At 45.3% G+C, this 17660-nt stretch overlaps 1 protein-coding gene across 4 annotated transcripts in view; it reads left to right on the top strand.

Annotated features, from left to right (window-relative positions):
- Positions 1 to 14706, top strand: part of LOC135903941 (alpha-L-fucosidase-like) — a 156067-nt gene extending 141361 nt beyond the window's left edge. For all 4 annotated transcript variants that reach the window (XM_065434419.1, XM_065434418.1, XM_065434417.2 and 1 more), the window contains exon 9: positions 14249 to 14706. In XM_065434419.1, coding sequence (XP_065290491.1) covers positions 14249 to 14564 — 316 coding nt within the window. In that variant the 3' untranslated portion in view covers positions 14565 to 14706. The remainder of the gene's footprint in view (positions 1 to 14248) is intronic.
- The last annotated feature ends 2954 nt before the right edge of the window (positions 14707 to 17660 follow it).

The raw sequence follows: 17660 nt of genomic DNA, 5'->3' as shown, positions 1-17660 counted from the left end.
TTGGGCATATAATGCTTTCGCATTAAAACTCTGCGACTGAGTAGCCATAATGAGTGTTTCTTAAGATACGATCGAAAGAGCTCCAGAAGTAATTGAGAATGTTCAAGGGGTCGGCGTGGTCCGTTTTCATTTTAAGGACGTGTATCTCGATAACTTTATTCCTCTCAAAAGCAGGCAAGACATATGGTTGTGCATTGGTTACATCTGCGTGAAATTGAATTTTCTAGTGCAATCAAGAACCATACAGGGTCATTGTCAAAGGAGTACTGACACACAAAAAAAATCCACGTGTTTTTTTTTTGCTTTAATAAGCAGTTAATGACCCAGTAATCACGGCACGAAACCTCATTTACTTCAGAGTGCGACAGGTAATTATTTGCAGTCTTTTTTGTAGCGACCAGTCGAAGTTTCGGTTCCAGAGTGCAACGAGACGGGACAAACGGGAATGTAAACAAAGTGGTCACGTGTTCGCAAAAAGCCATGACGTATGCTCTGACGCGCAGCCAGCGTGCGCGACCAACTTGCTGAATATTGGCGTGCGACTGCCGCATCGGTCGAACGACCGCAGCCAATGACAGCGCCGGTAGCGTAAACGTCATGGCCACGTGGTAGACCCGGCGGGCGCCTCGCCGCTCCGATCATGTCTGTTTTTTTTTTTTTCTCCCTGGTCGAAACGCGGGCCTCTTTCGCCGCTGACGGTGGCACATAAATGGGCTACAATTTGTTTCTGACACCAAATAACTTCTAGAATACAGTGACCTCGAAAAAGTGCGAGTTATAAAACTTTGTGCAAAATAGTAAATCGTCGGCGTGATTTCTACTCGGACGCGGTAAGCGCAGACGCGCCAGCAATCGTCTGTGTACGAAGCGGCTCGCCTGACTGGCCTGTTTACTCATTGCTACTATAACGGCACCGGGAAAACTAACCGTATTTTCACTTAAGGGAAATATAAATGTTCAAGCATTGATTGTGCTGACGAATTTGAGCTGCAGACGCATCGCAAGGACCCTCGGCCCCGGATAGACGGCCGGCGAGCTAGGCCTACATATATCGTCTCCCAGCGATCGCAAGCTCGCTTGGCATGCTAGTTCGCTTCTGTCGGCGCCAATAAAATCAAACGTGCTGCAATTTCAGCGTGACATAACTGTGTACACGTTGTGCCGACTAACATAGGCGCTTCGTTATACGAGCTGCAAGCGATCGTTGTTAAGAATGGCGAGCTGCGAAACAAGATTGCCACACAGTTACGACAGGGCGACACGACGCGCACCTCCCCCTCTCCGTCGCTGCAGCTGGGAGGCGTTCAAAGAAGCGGCCTTTGCGCTGGAATCCGCCGCCTTCCACCCGCCCCATCGACATTGTGACGGAACTAGTTCGGCGTGTGTGAACAATGATTCCGGAGTTCCCCAACGCGGAGCTGACTTGACACGCGCATGGACAAGCTGCCGTGGGGACGACGTATTTTGGTGCGTCTCACGCTTCGGCGTGGCGCAAAACAACGAGCGACCCTCGATCGGCACAGATAATTCCCGGAACGGCACCCCGCCAACGCCGTCGTTTGGGCTTCGGAATGTGTGTGCCTTTGTGTCTGTAAACTCTGCAGAGCAGCGGCGAGTTGGTGATGAGTAAACGAACAGTCGCCGCGTCGTATGACCGGCGGATCGTGTGTATAAAAACTGTGGTTGTGCGAATGCTGAGGACACTTCTCTTGAGCAGTCATGTTAGACTGATTCACTTCTCTCATGCAGTCATGTTGGACTGATACTCTTTTTCTCAAGCAGTCATGTTAGACTGATTTAATTTCTGTAAATAAACCCTTTTCCTCGTTCTCGATGAGAAACAGTTCTTCACTTCATCAACGATCTCAGCGTAAATAAGTTGGACGACGGCATGGGCCAGCTACCTTCGAATTCATGCCGTACTCCAATCTTGGCAAAGGACCACGGACGATGGGATTGAGCCCCCAATCCTGACAACTGGTGGCAGCGGTGGGATGGACTTTGCGACATGGCGCTGTATCTGCGGTGAGTGCTTGGTTTTTGCTTTGACTCTCTAGGCTTCATTTTGTGGTTGTTCTGTTTAGAACAGTAGGGAAGCTAGATTGTTGTGTGTTAGCTAGGTTGTGTTTTCCTAGCTAGATTTAGAGAGCAGAATCAAGGCAGTAAAGCAGCAGTCATGGAATTAAGGACACTGCTGAGAGACGAGTTGTTGATTGTTGGTGAGGAACTGGGCCTAGATGTACGTAAGGAAATGCTAAAATCAGAATTATTGCATATCATTTCCGAACAGGCCAGTGAGGAAGAAGTTGAACTGGGGTTAGCAGATAAACCAAGACCAGTCATTCTTAAACTTATTGATCACCGTGAAAAAGTGAACGTTCTTCAAAACTGCTTCAAGCTAAAAAAAGAAAAGAACATATCTGTTGGTGAAGACTTCTCGGCAGCCACGAGGCAAGTAAGAAAATACTTGTGGGACAATACGGCTGATATTAGAAGGCAGGGAGGAAAGGTCAAGTTGATATACGACAAAGTTCGTATTGATAATGAAATGTTTCAATGGGACAGTACCCAAACGAAAATAGTGCCCATCGTTGCACGTTCACTCGCGTCCCAGATGACATGACCCGACTCTCCTGTTAAAAGCACATTTTGTTGTCTCAACGTGAACGCGCGTAGTGTAGTTAACAAAACAGCAGATCTGGAAAGTATTGTTATGGTCCATAGCCCACAGATCATAATTGTTACTGAAACTTAGTTACATCGAGGTATCGACGATGTCGAAATCACTCCAGCAGGGTATGGAATTTACCGTAACGACAGAGATTCCCGAGGTGGTGGCGTAGCCGTGCTTTTTAAGGAGTGCTTGAATGTGTCCAGACTACCTGACCCTGTTGGAATGGAAAGCGTTGTTGTAAAGGTTGTCCTTGAAGATTTCCGTCTTCTGATTGCGGGATTTTATCGCCCTCCAAATTGCAGCCCAGCATTTTTTGAAAACCTGAATGAATTTCTATGCGAATATAGGAACCAATCTTATAGCATTTTGTTGGCAGGTGATTTTAACGTTCCAGATGTCGATTGGGATAATGAGTTCCCAAATGCGCGTTCTCCTACTGCGGAGCCCTTTGTTGACATAGTTCTGCTACACAATTTAACGCAATTAGTGAAACTGCCTACTCGTGTTCACGGTGGAAGTGCGTCAGCTTTAGATTTATTCCTCGCAAATGACAAAATTATTCGTATGAATCCGAGCGTGCACATTTTTGAAGGGATTTCAGACCACAAAATAGTGTCCTTTGTCATGGAATTGAAGAAAGTTTCAAAACTGCAACAGACGGAGACCTTTGTACTCGATTTTTCTCGCGCCAGTGATGTGGATGTACTCGATGCATTGGACAATTCATTCTCTTCCTTTTTTTTCGCAATATGAATGCAATGGCATATCCGTTGATATGTTATGGCTGCAATTCAAAGATTTAGTGATGCACTGCACAAAATGTTTCATTCCACACAAAAAGGTTGTAAAACGTACTTGCAAGCCATGGATGACTAAAGAAATAGCCAGGGCAGGCCGTAAAGTAAAAAAAGCAAGGAAACGGTTTCTACAACGACCTTCACCTGAGGGCGCACACCAGTTATCTGAACTGCAACTGCTTCTCAAGAATGCTATAAAAAAAAGTAAAGACCATTATCAGAGTGTACGTTTAAAAGAGTTTCTTGTTGCGTCGCCAGCAAAATTTTGGCGTCACTTGTCGCCAAAGAAGCAATCGGTTTCAAACCTTATCATAAATGGCACTGCTGTAACAGATCGAGGGGACGTAGCCAATGCACTAAACCTTTACTTCTGTTCCGTGTTCACCAGAGATGATGACGTAATTCCACAATTCAATGCTTTTGACGGAATTCCTGCAATAAATAATCTATCTATTAGTGAAGAGGGTGTACTGAAAATTCTGCTCAATCTAGATGTCAGAAAGTCGCCGGGAATTGACGGCATTCCTGCTTCTTTTCTCTTCCGTTACGCTGAATGGTGCGCAAAGTACTTATGCTTGATCTTTGATAAATCATTGTCCTGTGCTGAACTTCCGAACGATTGGAAACATGCTAAAATCACACCGATACCCAAAACCAGCGACCGGTCTCTTGTTTCTTCCTACAGGCCTATTTCCTTGCTATGTACATGTGCGAAGGTACTTGAGCACATTATTTTCGCGCATATTTCGACTTTTGCTGAGGAAAACTGCATTATTGATAGCCGACAGCATGGTTTCCGTCGCAAACATTCCACGGTAACGCAGTTACTAGAGATTGTCCATGACCTCGCAGCAGCATTAGATAGGGGCAGCCAAATAGACATGATATTTTTGGATTTTGAGAAAGCTTTCGACAGAGTGTGCCACCAAAAACTGCTTTTGAAACTTAAACCTATTCTGAAAAATGATACATTGCTCGCATGGATAGCAGCATACTTATCTTTCAGGCATCAAACAGTATATATAGACGGAATCAGTTCGGACCCTGCCCCTGTAGAGTCCGGTGTTCCTCAGGGCTCCGTCTTGGGACCATTACTTTTCTTGGTATTTATAAATGATATTGCAGCCAACATATCAGTTAAAATACGTCTGTTTGCCGATGATTGCATACTTTACCATGAGATTTTGTGCAACGACGATCAGGAATTGTTAAATATGTCTCTACGTAAAATTCAAGCCTGGTGCTCAACTTGGCAAATGTGCATTAATTTTAAAAAAACAGTAGCTATGACTGTGACACGTAAAGTTAATCCTTTGAAGTTCCGCTACACCATCGATAACAACGCCTTGTCTCAGGTTACAAAATACAAATACTTAGGAGTCATAATTACATCAGATTTGAAATGGAATGACCACATAACGTACACCGTAAATAAGGCAATGAAACAACTTGGATATTTAAGAAGAACCCTTAGTAAATCCTCCACAGAAATTAGACTACTCGCGTACAAAACTTTCATTAGATCAATTCTAGAATATGCAGCAATCGTTTGGGATCCACACACAAAGTGCAATATTACCAAACTAGAAAATGTCCAACGCAAATGCGTCAGGTTCATATATAATTGTTATAGTTGGAAAAAATCCCCATCAGCCCTTTTGCAAACAGCCAATTTAGAGACACTACAGGTAAGACGACACCAGGACAAACTAAAAATGTTCTACTTAATTTACCATAACCAACTTGGAATAAATAAAAATGCATATTTTCATTCAATTACCCAGCGACAAACCCGTTCCTTCCATTCAAAGAAGGTGAGCGAGTTCTTGTGCAGAACAAATACATTCAAAGCCTCATTTTTCCCGAGCACAATTCGTACATGGAATAACCTACCTGCCAATGTGGTTGAGTGTTCGACGGTGTCTTCTTTCTTGAGCGCATTCCGCAATAGCTAACGTTACTTCACATTGTCGTGGCATATTGTTTGTACTCCGCTTTGTATGGCTTATGTGGGTTCTTCTTATGCCGTACTTGCTCGACCAAATGTACATTGTATTCCTACATGCTGTATTGTTATGTACCCCACTCCTGCCTAAAGCCTGACATTCAGGCTGGCAGTATGTATTAAATAAATAAATAAATAAATAAAAGAGAGAAGAACGAGAGAGAAAAGAAAGGGAGGAACGCGATAAAGATCGCGAGTTAAGAAAAATGCAACTTGAACTTGAAAGCAAACGTTTGGAGTTGTCTCAAGGAAGTGAAGGCGCTCTGGGACGATCAAGTGAGGCAGAATCATACCGCATAGTCAGGCTATTAAAGCCATTTGAGGTCGGGACCGATATAGGCTTGTTCCTAAGCAATTTTGAAAGGACTTGCGAAAAGATGAACTTCGGCCCGAGTACATGGCCACAGCGGTTGCTGTCTATGTTGCCGTGTGAGGCGGCGGAAGTAATCGCCAGACTGAGTGTGCAGGATGCATATGATTATGCAAAAGTTAAGGCTAGTCTCCTGAAGAAATACCGCCTTTCAGCCGAAGCTTTTCGGCAAAGGTTTAGGAGCACAGGCAAGAAAGATAGCGAGGGCTATCCGGAGTTTGCATATAGCTTAAAGGCCAACCTAGTCGGGTGGCTTAAAAGCGCGGAAGCGTACGACAGCAGAGACATGATCATTGAATGCATGTGTCTAGAGCAGTTTTACAAAACCATCCCCCAAGCTGTGAAACTGTGGGTGCAAGACAGAGGTAATGTAAACACTGTGGAAAGGGCGGCTGAATTAGCCGAAGAGTACGCAACCCGTAGAAAGTTGAACGCCGAGGAGGGAAACTGGGACGGTCGAAATGGACCGCGGAAACCATTTCCGTTCAAAAAGGGTGCGCAAACTAGACGATCCGAGCCTGTAGACATGGCGGAAAAGCCCGCAGAAAAGAGCGAGGAGAAACTTAACGGAGAAACCGCACAAAAAGAACAGAAAAGAAAATTCGAATCTGTTAGACCAATTCGCTGTTACAAATGCCACAAACTGGGACATATAGCTGTAAACTGCGAGAAGTCTAGCGTAGTTTTTTCCTACGTGGAGGAAAAAGATGAGAATATGGAACTTTTAAGTCCATATCTCCACGACCTGCAAGTTAATGGAAAACCATGCCGAGTGCTAAGAGACAGTGCCGCCACGCTGGACATTGTCCATCCGTCTTACGTGATGGTAGATGACTTCACCGGAGAAGTAGCATGGATAAAACAGGTTGTAGAAGAACACAGCGTGTGTCTGCCCATGGCCAAAGTCAAAATCAGTGGACCATTCGGGGAGCTAGAGACTGAGGCTGCAGTTTCCAAATTTTTGTCACTGCAGTATCCCTACATCTTTTCGAATCGTTCGAATCAGTTACTGCGTGACAGAGGGCTCAAACTGGGAGAGGGCATAGTACAGGCATTGACCCGAGGCCAAGCTCGTAAGATCGCGGCGCTTTCGGCTGAAAATGCTCAAGCTCCTCCAGCGGAAGCAGAAAAGGGAATAACTTCAATACCCGAATCCGAGCTAGGCCCGAGGGACAAAAGAACAGTTGAGGAGAGCCTGCCAGCTGACCAGCTCAATGAGAGCGTAGCACTAGAGTGTCAGAGTTCTAGCCTGCAGGAAGAGAAAGCAGACGCGCTCACAAGCGAGACAGGGTCGTTATTATCACCGGCCTCAAAGAACTTGGATCAACTCTTACTCGTGGATAGAGAGTCACTGGCAGCTGAGCAAAAGAATGATGAGAGCTTAGCAAAATTACATGACACAGCTAAAGAAGGCATTGCTAGGCGCAACGTAACGATACATGAGAGAGGAGGATTGTTGTATCGGCATTACAGAGATCGAAAGGGTAGGATTTTAGATCAGTTAGTCATACCTACTAAGTATAGGGAGGACCTTTTGAGTCTTTGTCATGGAAATTGGTGGTCCGGCCACCTAGGCATAAACAAATCAAAGGAAAGATTGCTTATGGAATACTACTGGCCTGGCTGTTTCAAAGATGTAGAAAACTTTGTAAGATCATGCGACGCCTGCCAGCGTTCTGGTAAACCAGGAGAGACTTGGAAAGCTCCACTGAAGGTAGTGCCCTTAATAACAGAGCCTTTCAGACGACTTGTAATAGACACGGTAGGGCCTCTTCCAAAAACAAAATCAGGCTACAGGTACTTGTTTACCATGCTGTGTCCGGCTACCAAGTTTCCAGAAGCAATCCCTTTGAAAGAGCTCAGCTCCACCGAAGTAGTAGACGCGCTTTTGACAGTGTTTGCACGAGTTGGGTTTCCAGCCGAAATTCAGGCAGATCAAGGGTCAGTATTCACGAGCGCACTGACTTCCACATTCTTGCAAAAATGCGGGGTAAAGTTAATACACAGTTCTGTCTATCACCCTCAGTCAAACAGTGTAGAGAGGTGGCATTCGGTGCTTAAGCGAGTTTTGCGTGCGCTCTGTTACGAGCACAAGGAGGACTGGGAGAACTGTCTGCCGGCAACTTTGTTTGCTTTGCGAACGGTTCCACATTAAGCAACAGGGTTCTCACCAGCAGAACTAGTGTATGGGAGGACACTCCGTTCTCCACTGAGAATGTTAAGAGAGATGTGGGAGGAAAGAGGGGAGAGTCCAACAGTGGTTGAATACGTGCTAAATTTACTGGAACGGCTAAGCGCAACCCGAGAACTAGTCGGAAAGAACATGGAAATAGCTCAAAAGAACGCCAAAGTCTATTACGACAAGAATGCGAGGCTTCGTACGTTTAAAGTCGACTTAACGATGAAAGCGGAAAAGTGTAGGTTTGGTTGTTCGCAGGTTACTTATCTGGGCCATGTTGTCGGTCAGGACATGAGACGGCCGGCTGAGCTGAAAATAGCTACGATTGGAGAATTTTCTCAGCCGCGCCCGAAAACGGACCTTCATTTTTGGGACTTGTGGGGTACTATCAACGGTACATTCCGAATTACTCGCAATTGGCAAGTCCATTAACAGACGCCCTCCGAAAGGGAGCACCGAGTAATGTACACTGGGATAAGGACAAAGAGGACGCTTTCCAAAGTTTGAAAACGCTATTGGTTTCTCGCCCTGTGCTTCGCGCGCCAGACTACACAAAGGAATTCATAGTTCAATGCGACGCAAGCGACAGAGGTATGGGCGTGGTACTTAGTCAGGTCGGCGACGATAACGAGGAGCATCCTATCCTCTACGCCAGCCGTAAACTAAATGTAAGAGAGGAAGCCTACAGCGCTTCAGAGAAGGAATGCGCTTGTTTGGTTTGGGCCGCCCAGAAGTTGTCGTGTTACTTGTACGGAGCGAAGTTCATCTTCGAGACCGACCACTGTCCTCTGACGTGGCTCAATCAAATGTCACACAAAAACGGCCGCTTGCTCCGATGGAGCCTCACTCTCCAAGAGTACAACTTCTCCGTTAGATATAAGAAGGGAAAGTTGCATAGCAATGCAGATGGTTTGAGCAGGCTAATTTGAATTCTGCGTTTGAGGGTCCCGCCTAAATTTTAGGGTTACTAGTGTTAGCTTTTCTTTAGGCGAAGAAAATCCCCTCTCATTCAGCAGAATTCCCTCCATTAATTGCTGAATTTGTCAGCAGGAATTTGCTTCAGAAATTGGCATAGTGAAATGTAGCATTTTTTTTGTTTCTGCACTTATGTTGTTGTTGTTTTTTTGAAGCCTAGCGAGTCTAAAGTGAGAGCCAATGCACGTCATCTCGGCGCAGAGCCGTGTTGTGGGGTTCATTTTGCAGTTGCCTGTCCTTGTTGGATGTTTTGGGGCGGTGACATCAATGCACAAGTGGTCGCTGCGAGCCAAGGCATCAATCCCCCCCTGACCAGCAGCCGTTCTCTTCCTGCCTAGCGGTTGTCAGCGCTAGACAGTCGAGACTTTCCGGGCCATGGAGGCGCTGTTAAGAATGGCGAGCTGCGAAACAAGATTGCCACACAGTTACGACAGGGCGACACGACGCGCACCTCCCCCTCTCCGTCGCTGCAGCTGGGAGGCGTTCGAAGAAGCGGCCTTTGCGCTGGAATCCGCCGCCTTCCACCCGCCCCATCGACATTGTGACGGAACTAGTTCGGCGTGTGTGAACAATGATTCCGGAGTTCCCCAACGCGGAGCTGATTTGACACGCATGGACAAGCTGCCGTGGGGACGACGTATTTTGGTGCGTCTCACGCTTCGGCGTGGCGCAAAACAACGAGCGACCCTCGATCGGCACAGATAATTCCCGGAACGGCACCCCGCCAACGCCGTCGTTTGGGCTTCGGAATGTGTGTGCCTTTGTGTCTGTAAACTGATCTGCAGAGCAGCGGCGAGTTGGTGATGAGTAAACGAACAGTCGCCGCGTCGTATGACCGGCGGATCGTGTGTATAAAAACTGTGGTTGTGCGAATGCTGAGGACACTTCTCTTGAGCAGTCATGTTAGACTGATTCACTTCTCTCATGCAGTCATGTTGGACTGATACTCTTTTTCTCAAGCAGTCATGTTAGACTGATTTAATTTCTGTAAATAAACCCTTTTCCTCGTTCTCGATGAGAAACAGTTCTTCACTTCATCAACGATCTCAGCGTAAATAAGTTGGACGACGGCATGGGCCAGCTACCTTCGAATTCATGCCGTACTCCAATCTTGGCAAAGGACCACGGACGATGGGATTGAGCCCCCAATCCTGACATCGTGTCACAAGCGCAACCGGTGTCGGATTCAATGGCCCAGCGAGCTATGCCTGCCGGCTCTTGGCCATCGGCGGCTGTCCACGGATCCGATACTGCTAACGCGGCCTTGCGGAAACACGTCTACAGTGCTCGCATAGACGTGTTTATATTGTCATCGTTTGTTTCAAACAAGATAGCTGTGCAAATACGGTTCACTTTCTGTTCGAAGTTACGCAGCATTCTGAACTTCCACGCAGGGGCGCCGGTTCTGGGCCGCCGCTCGCTCATTAGTACCATGTCGAGTGACGCGCCGTTCTACAGATCGCACGGAAAATCGCGCCATGTGTCTCGCGCTTTAGACGTGACCAATCACTTAGCGACTCAGATATTGCGGCCGGCGATGGCGAGGACGAACCTCAACAAAACCCTCGCATCGGCCACAATCAATGGTAAGACACAACAAATCGGCGTTGAACGTTGTGGCAGCGCAGTCAAGCTGATAGTGTGGGAAATATTGCGATGGACACGACAAAAACTGCAGTTGCAGCGACACGGAGAGCGTCCCACTACAACAGCTAGAACAAGCAACAACAGAGGAGAAGAGCACATGTAAGCCGCATGACAGCCAACGAAAATTCGTGACGTAGCCACATGACGTAGCGTTTTCTTGGCTATTTACAATTCCGGTTGATGTCAATGTCGCGAGGTGCTCTGTTTTGCGGTTGGCTGCGCGCACGTACTTTAAAATTGATTTTAAATATGTTCTAAGTGATATTCGCCGCTGATGTTTTAGAGACGATGTGTGTGTGACCAACTAAATCGATCTCACAAGTTATCTCGACTTCAAATTTTTGTGTCAGTACTCCTTTAAATCGAAGTTGTGGGACTGTTCAGTTTACCGTGAAGGCGACTCTGTCGTTTCTGGTGCATAAGATCATGGTCATGGGCTGCAAGTTACACAAGGAGCTTGTAAAGAAACCCCTAAAGGGGGACTGCGAATATAGCATATTTTCAGTATCTCAGCCCTTAATTGCTACACTGCTCTGCTCTTTTCATTTTAAGCGAAGCTGCTATTACCTAGATGCGATAGAGAGTGACAGCTCTAAGACATCCGCTCCATATGCCGACAAAAATAATTGAGAGAACCACTAAGATAGCACAATAAAATTTGAAAACGATGCTTGGTATGTCAAGTGGGCATGTCAAGTGAGTGGGCTAACTTATAACTATGTAAGGTAACTAGGCACGTTGTGGGAGATCATCTAGTTTCTGTTAAATGCACTTTGGGGTGTTAACAATAGGTCATTTTTAAACTATAGGGCATATCAAGATGAAGCCTAATAAAGATAGAGTGCCTTGAAAAGAATATGATGCAGAAATTTAAAATTTGTCAATGCTGTGGGGCGCTGTAGGAAATTGTCACGTTTGCTTTAATCTGAGTTTCTCGATGCTATCGAGAAATTCACGGAATTGAAATCAACAAACCAAACTGAAAATGGTTTTGTGCTCCGGAAAACCTTCCAGAGGGCTAAAATGTTCTGCCGTTTGTGAACCAATAAGCGTAGTACTGCAGCCTGCGCTGGGAGGAACACGCTGCAAACATTTCTAAATTGTAGGTGCGCTGGTGGCATCTTAGGTAATTTGCGAACTGCCATGGGAGCCTTTAAAACGCTCCTTTAAGCAGTGTGTGTACCGCCGACATCTACACGGTGCGATACTAAATGATGTTTCTTTTGGACAAAATAATTGATCACAAAAGTTTTATCCAAGTAAGTTGTTGGGGCCAATTATTTAACGTATGTACCGTTTATAAAAGACTGCCATCGTCTCAGCCGAATTCTTTCACAAAATTACATGACCACTTGGTGTTTGTATAAAGAAGACCACATTATTCTCGCTCGAGATTTCAATCTCCATGCTGCAAACTAGACTTATCGTGGTTGCATGTATGATGCACCCACTTTTTTATAACGCACTTGTTATTATGCTTACGTATGACCTGTCACTGACTTTACGATACAGTTGGCAGAGCCTCTTCTACATTAGGTCAACCTTTATTATTTAAAGTATTGCAGAATACGTTGTTAATATTGACAATGAAAACCCGGAGCATAGTACTGCGAGCTTTTCTTTTCTTCTTGGCAGTCCGAACGGCCACTATGAACAAATCACCAAGATCGTAAAAGACTTTTCGCAGGCTTAACGTTTGATTGCTTGCTTGCTTGATTGCTTGCTTGATTGATTGACTGATTTTAGATTGTCTTTAGCTTCTTTACAACGAGCTCCCGAGTGATGCCACTTTTCTCTGGAACAGTTGGACTTTTATTAAATATTCTATTGATGACTATGTACCCAGCAAGCAAGTTCGAACTAAGAAAATGAATCTGTGGATGGCTAGAGATATCATTTACCTTCCCCACATACTTCACCGTGCAAAAAAAAAAGGAAAGAAAGAAACTTAAGATCTCTGCAGCGGTTTTAAAACGTGAACTAGCCTTACAAATGTCCGATTCTTAGGCAAGCTATTTTTTCTCGTTCTCTTTCAAACTTTTTAAACGACAACCCTTAAAAGTTCTAGCATTACCCAAATGAATCTGTGAGCAAAGTTGATCGGGTTTCAGCAAATGGTCGCGCAATAAGGAATGGAAGAGTCGTGCTGGGCTGGGCTGCGGCTGCTTCGCTGAAATTTGAGTTGTTATTCTTCAAGATCAAGCAAGTCTTCCGGGGATTTTACCTTACGAAAATAAGTGCAAAAGAGCACCCAGGGCAAGCGACGGATCTTCAAAGAATGTGTGAAAACTCCGGCCCTTATTAAGAGGGAAAATGTTGTTAGTCTACTGATCTAGCTATAACAATAAACTCATTTAAAGAAAAAAAAAAAAGGTCCTGAATAGCCAAGGCCTGTATTCAAAAAATGCTCTTGCACCAAAACTGTTCATAAGAGCAGATGCGAGCCAATCATCATGTTGGACATATAATATTACCGAAGGCAGCTGGCCAATGGGAAACAGCACTTACGAATTAAAAACTCTGTGAATATGGTTCTAGGTCAGTTCGAAACACGACATTCAAAGCAGCATTTCCTTATTTTTATCAAGCCGGTTGAAATCGCGCTTCAACACCCCATGGGGCATGTTGTATGTCTCGAAAAATTTTTTTTAGTGTCTGGCTGTTTTTCAACAGTTTTTATAATTTGTAATTGACTGCTCGATATTAATAGTATGTTGAAATGAGAACACTGTATTGGGCAGTACAACCAGGACAACGCCAGTATGATAAGAGATCAATCACGGTTGTATTATATTTTAGTGAGATTAAGAGGAGAAAATAGAGCTGGGAAGGACATGTCACAGGCGTGGAATGTGCAGATAACTTTCTTTCTTTCTTTATTGATTTATTTAAGACAATGAACACATTGTCTTAGGGGCACGGCTAAAGGCAAAACATTTGCCTGACTAGGCCGTGCCACCCGTACATTGGCAGCAACATGGCAGTGGCAGGCTTTCAGGAGGTCACACATGAAATTAAAGTAGTACACATTTTCAACACTTGAGTACACAATTCGCGTAAGAAGAAAGAAAAAAAAAAGGTTAAAGTTTATACAGTTTTCTAATCAATTGAAGCACAACAACGACAGGGAAAAAAAAAAAAAACGTATGTACGAAATTTTCCATACCTGTAGCTGAAAGGTTAAAGTTTACACAGCTTTCTAAAAACAACAACAAGAAACATGAACAAAATTTTCTATACCTGTAGTTCAAACTTTCTATTAGTCTTCGGATAGTAACAATTCTTTTACCGTTTTCTTAAAGCTTTGCTTTGAAATTCCAGAATTTAGCAGGTCCAATACCAAGGGGTAGTCGTTTAGAAGGTTAGGAAGTTGAACTGCTAGTTTTTGATCTCCGTATTTCTACAGACTTGAGGTCTGTCAGAGTACATAGCAGAATGGCTGCCGAGGGAAGGGAGCGCAGTCGAGGGAGGGATGGAGTGATGAGAGTAGGCAATTTGCAGACAGGATGTGCTCGGCAGATGTTGGACAGTGGATCTACAGGAGAGGCCTGTGTACTGCAATGGCCTAAAATGTGATGATGACGACATCCGGTTAGTGCAGGTACACGCAGGGCCTGACTGTAGACCACGACCAGGCGGTGTACGTATTCATTCTGGAGTGGCCGGCGCAGAGCCTCCTTCAGCTGGCTTCGCTGCAGCTGGGCACCGGATCACGCGTCGTCCTGCTGGGCGCCGAGGAAGAGACCGTAACAGTCGTGGAACAGACGGCTCTCCGAGTGACACTGGCCCTACCGGCGCTCACCGTGGACCAGTTGCCCACACCCTGGGCCTGGGTGCTCAGAGTCACGGGACCAGCCAGCGGACACTGCCCCGAGGTGGTGCGGCCGACGATCATGAGCGGCGTCGGGACGGTGTGACACCAAGAGCAGAGGCCGCGAAGGCGGGAGAATCGACGCATCTTCTATCTCCAATTATTCTCTTCCACGATAAGAGGGCAGAGAGTGTCAGGGAACACAACTTTACTACATGTTCTTTGCATTAAAGCAGAAATCAAATGAGGTCACGTCTCAGCGGTGTTTTTAATGCGTTAGCATTCTTAGGGTACCTCACGCACTTTCTGGAGGTTATCTATTTATCTATATAACTAGCTAAGTGTGTATATACTTCCGTATCTAACCGTTTTCCCGCCTACCCGGGTCACTGGGTAGTCCGTGGCGGAATGGGTAGCGCATCGGGCTTCTGTGATGAGAGAACAGGGTTCAAACCCAACCGTTGGACCAACTTGGGTCACTGATTGTGGCAACGTGTACATATGTGCCGCTCTTCAAAGAACCTCTTTCACGCCGACATGGGTCACTGTAGATGCGGCACTGGGTAGGTACCGCTGTTCGAAGAATCTCTGACGCTGACTTTGAGCACTGGGTATGTGCCATATTCGGTCTGTGTGGGTCTTCAATGAACGTCTTTGAGGCCAACTTGGGTAACTATAGTAGTTGTGCCACTTAGAATGTGCCGCTCTACAATGATGAAAAAGATCCCTTAAATTTGTCTGATGCTGAGTGGAATCTAACCCACGTCACAAGGGTTCCTCTAGGACAGCAACCCGACGCCTTAGCAGGCTGCGCCACAAGTTCACTTCAATGAATGCATTTCAATTAACGCTTTTCACGCCAACGCTTAGCGTGCTGCGCCATGAATACATTCGGTATGTACTGATCTTCAATGAACTTCTCGCCAATTTCGGTCACTGAGCATGTGCCACTGGGTGTCCGGCAAGCGAGGGAACAATTGTGCAGGAGGAGGTGCAAAACATGCATAGCATGTTTTGGACCTCCTCCGACCTCCTCCGTTCTTATTCTACCAAGCACAAACTTACTAATGCATGCCATCCGCCGACAAACGGTCTTATGGAGGGGCTTAATCGAACAATAACAGACACGCTCTTCATGTATGTTTCTGATGACCATCGTGGCTGGGATACTGCTCTCCCTTTTGTCATATCTGCGTACAATTCATCACACCACGACACTGCACGTTACTCACCATTTTATTTGTTGTGCGGACGAGATCCAGTATTGCTTTTTAATGCAATAGTGCCTACCGCTCAAGAGTCCGTGTCTCAGTATACAAGCGATGTCATTGCTCGAGCCCAAGAAACGCCAAGTTGCTCACTGTCGCCTTTGTGCTTCTCAGAATAAGCGGAAAAGCATTTGTGACAGTAGTCACCGGGACGCGGGTATATTACCGGAGATCTTGTCCCTCTTTGATCTCCAACCTGCTGCTTCGGCCACTCGGAAATACTAATGTCCCGCTACTCCGTCCCTTACCAGGTCCTCTGTCAGGTAACCGACGTAACCGGTCGCATCTACTACTCACTCCATCCAGACTTCCCATCACGTCGTTCCGGTCAGCCGCCTAAAAGCTACCAGTCCTTTTCTGCCTAAAAAGCAGTGGGACGGCGCTTCCACGCCAGACATATGTTGCGCAGCTCTGCACAACGCTGAGGAAGATGAGCACGAGCTTAGATCTGAAGAAGTGAACACTTCAATCACTAGCCTGCTGTAGGCTTGGCTGTGTCAATTACTGTAAATTAAAAAAAAAATTAAGTTATGGGGTTTTACGCGCCAAAACCATGAGCTGATTATGAGGCACGGCATAGTCGAGGAATCCAGAAAATTGCGACCACCAGAGTTTCTTTAACGTACAACTAAATCTATGTACACGTGTGTCTTTGCATTTCACCCCCATCGAAGTGCGACCGCCATAATGTAAATACACTACCCATCTCAACTGCTTCTTCTCCCAGCAAAAATATTATTCTAAATTGAACTTAACGGGAAGCTTTAGCTCCTACATGTGAAATGAGCAACCCTTTCTTCTGACAACCACTGCATCGAAATTCAGGAGTTATGTTGAACTTAAAAGAAACAGTTAAAATGAGATTTCAGAAAGCGAATTTTTATTTAGCTTCCACTTTTCTAAAATTCTAAATGAAATGTGAAATAAAAAAAAAATACTCGAAGTATACGACTCTGCACTTCAGCAACTAAAACCGATATCGGAATTGTGTAAGCTGCACTTGATATTTCATTTAATGCGTACAGAAATTATAGGTCATATGCCACCCTGAAATACACCACTAACTCCTGAAGATGGCATTCGCAAAATCTTTACAAGCATTGTAACAACTTCCCATAAGTTATAATTTCATACATCCAATTTCTCCGATTGAGATGATCCAAGGGATGCAGTTTATCGGGATGCGATATCAGTTTTTGATGCGAACTAATGGATTTGTAAACTTCATACTTCTATTATTTTTTCAGATTTATCGATTTCCTATCATTCTTGTCAAGAATGCCATGGCCTAAATCAAAATTATTATTGCAGCGATCACTGTGATCAAACATGCTCTCTTGAATGCAACAATTCTCATTCAGATCGGTTGAGCGACTTTCTCATAAAAGCATTTATGCATTTTACATGTATTTCAGCAGCCGGCATAGAAGAAGAGCCCCAGCTAAAGCTTGCATCACACCGGTTCTATAGGAAACCCACGAAACATAGAGCTGACTATACGGAAGCCCGCGGCCGCAGTGGTGTAAAAGTAGTAAGAAATAACAACGAAGAAAGAAAACCCAACGGAAGCTTTGCGGGAGCCGTTATCTCGGCCAGACACCTCACCAAGAATGCCGACGAGCTGTCTGGCAAGTTTTCTAGAAAAATCGTCGATTTTTTGCAAGTCGAGAAGTAGCTGATTGTCTTCAAGATAAGGCTGATACACAAGCACGCTCGTTTCCAAGTGCCGAGATGAAGCAACAGTCTCACGGTGTGCTTTTTTTTGTTATGTTTTCATTAGTTGTGCGTCATGGCATACGTCACGGCGCGAATTTCAAATCTTTAAGGTCGATACGTGACGTGGTGGCAAAAAAATAAACTAAACGTATGTCCACAATACCTGGGTATGTGCCCCCTCCGGTCAACGAACGCATCGCACGCTTCCAGATAACAGC

This window comes from Dermacentor albipictus, chromosome 1 (genome assembly GCF_038994185.2).
Source record: "Dermacentor albipictus isolate Rhodes 1998 colony chromosome 1, USDA_Dalb.pri_finalv2, whole genome shotgun sequence".
NCBI classification, from domain to species: domain Eukaryota; kingdom Metazoa; phylum Arthropoda; class Arachnida; order Ixodida; family Ixodidae; genus Dermacentor; species Dermacentor albipictus.
Note: the sequence above shows the minus strand (reverse complement) of the source record. Positions and strands in the feature narration are given on the sequence as shown.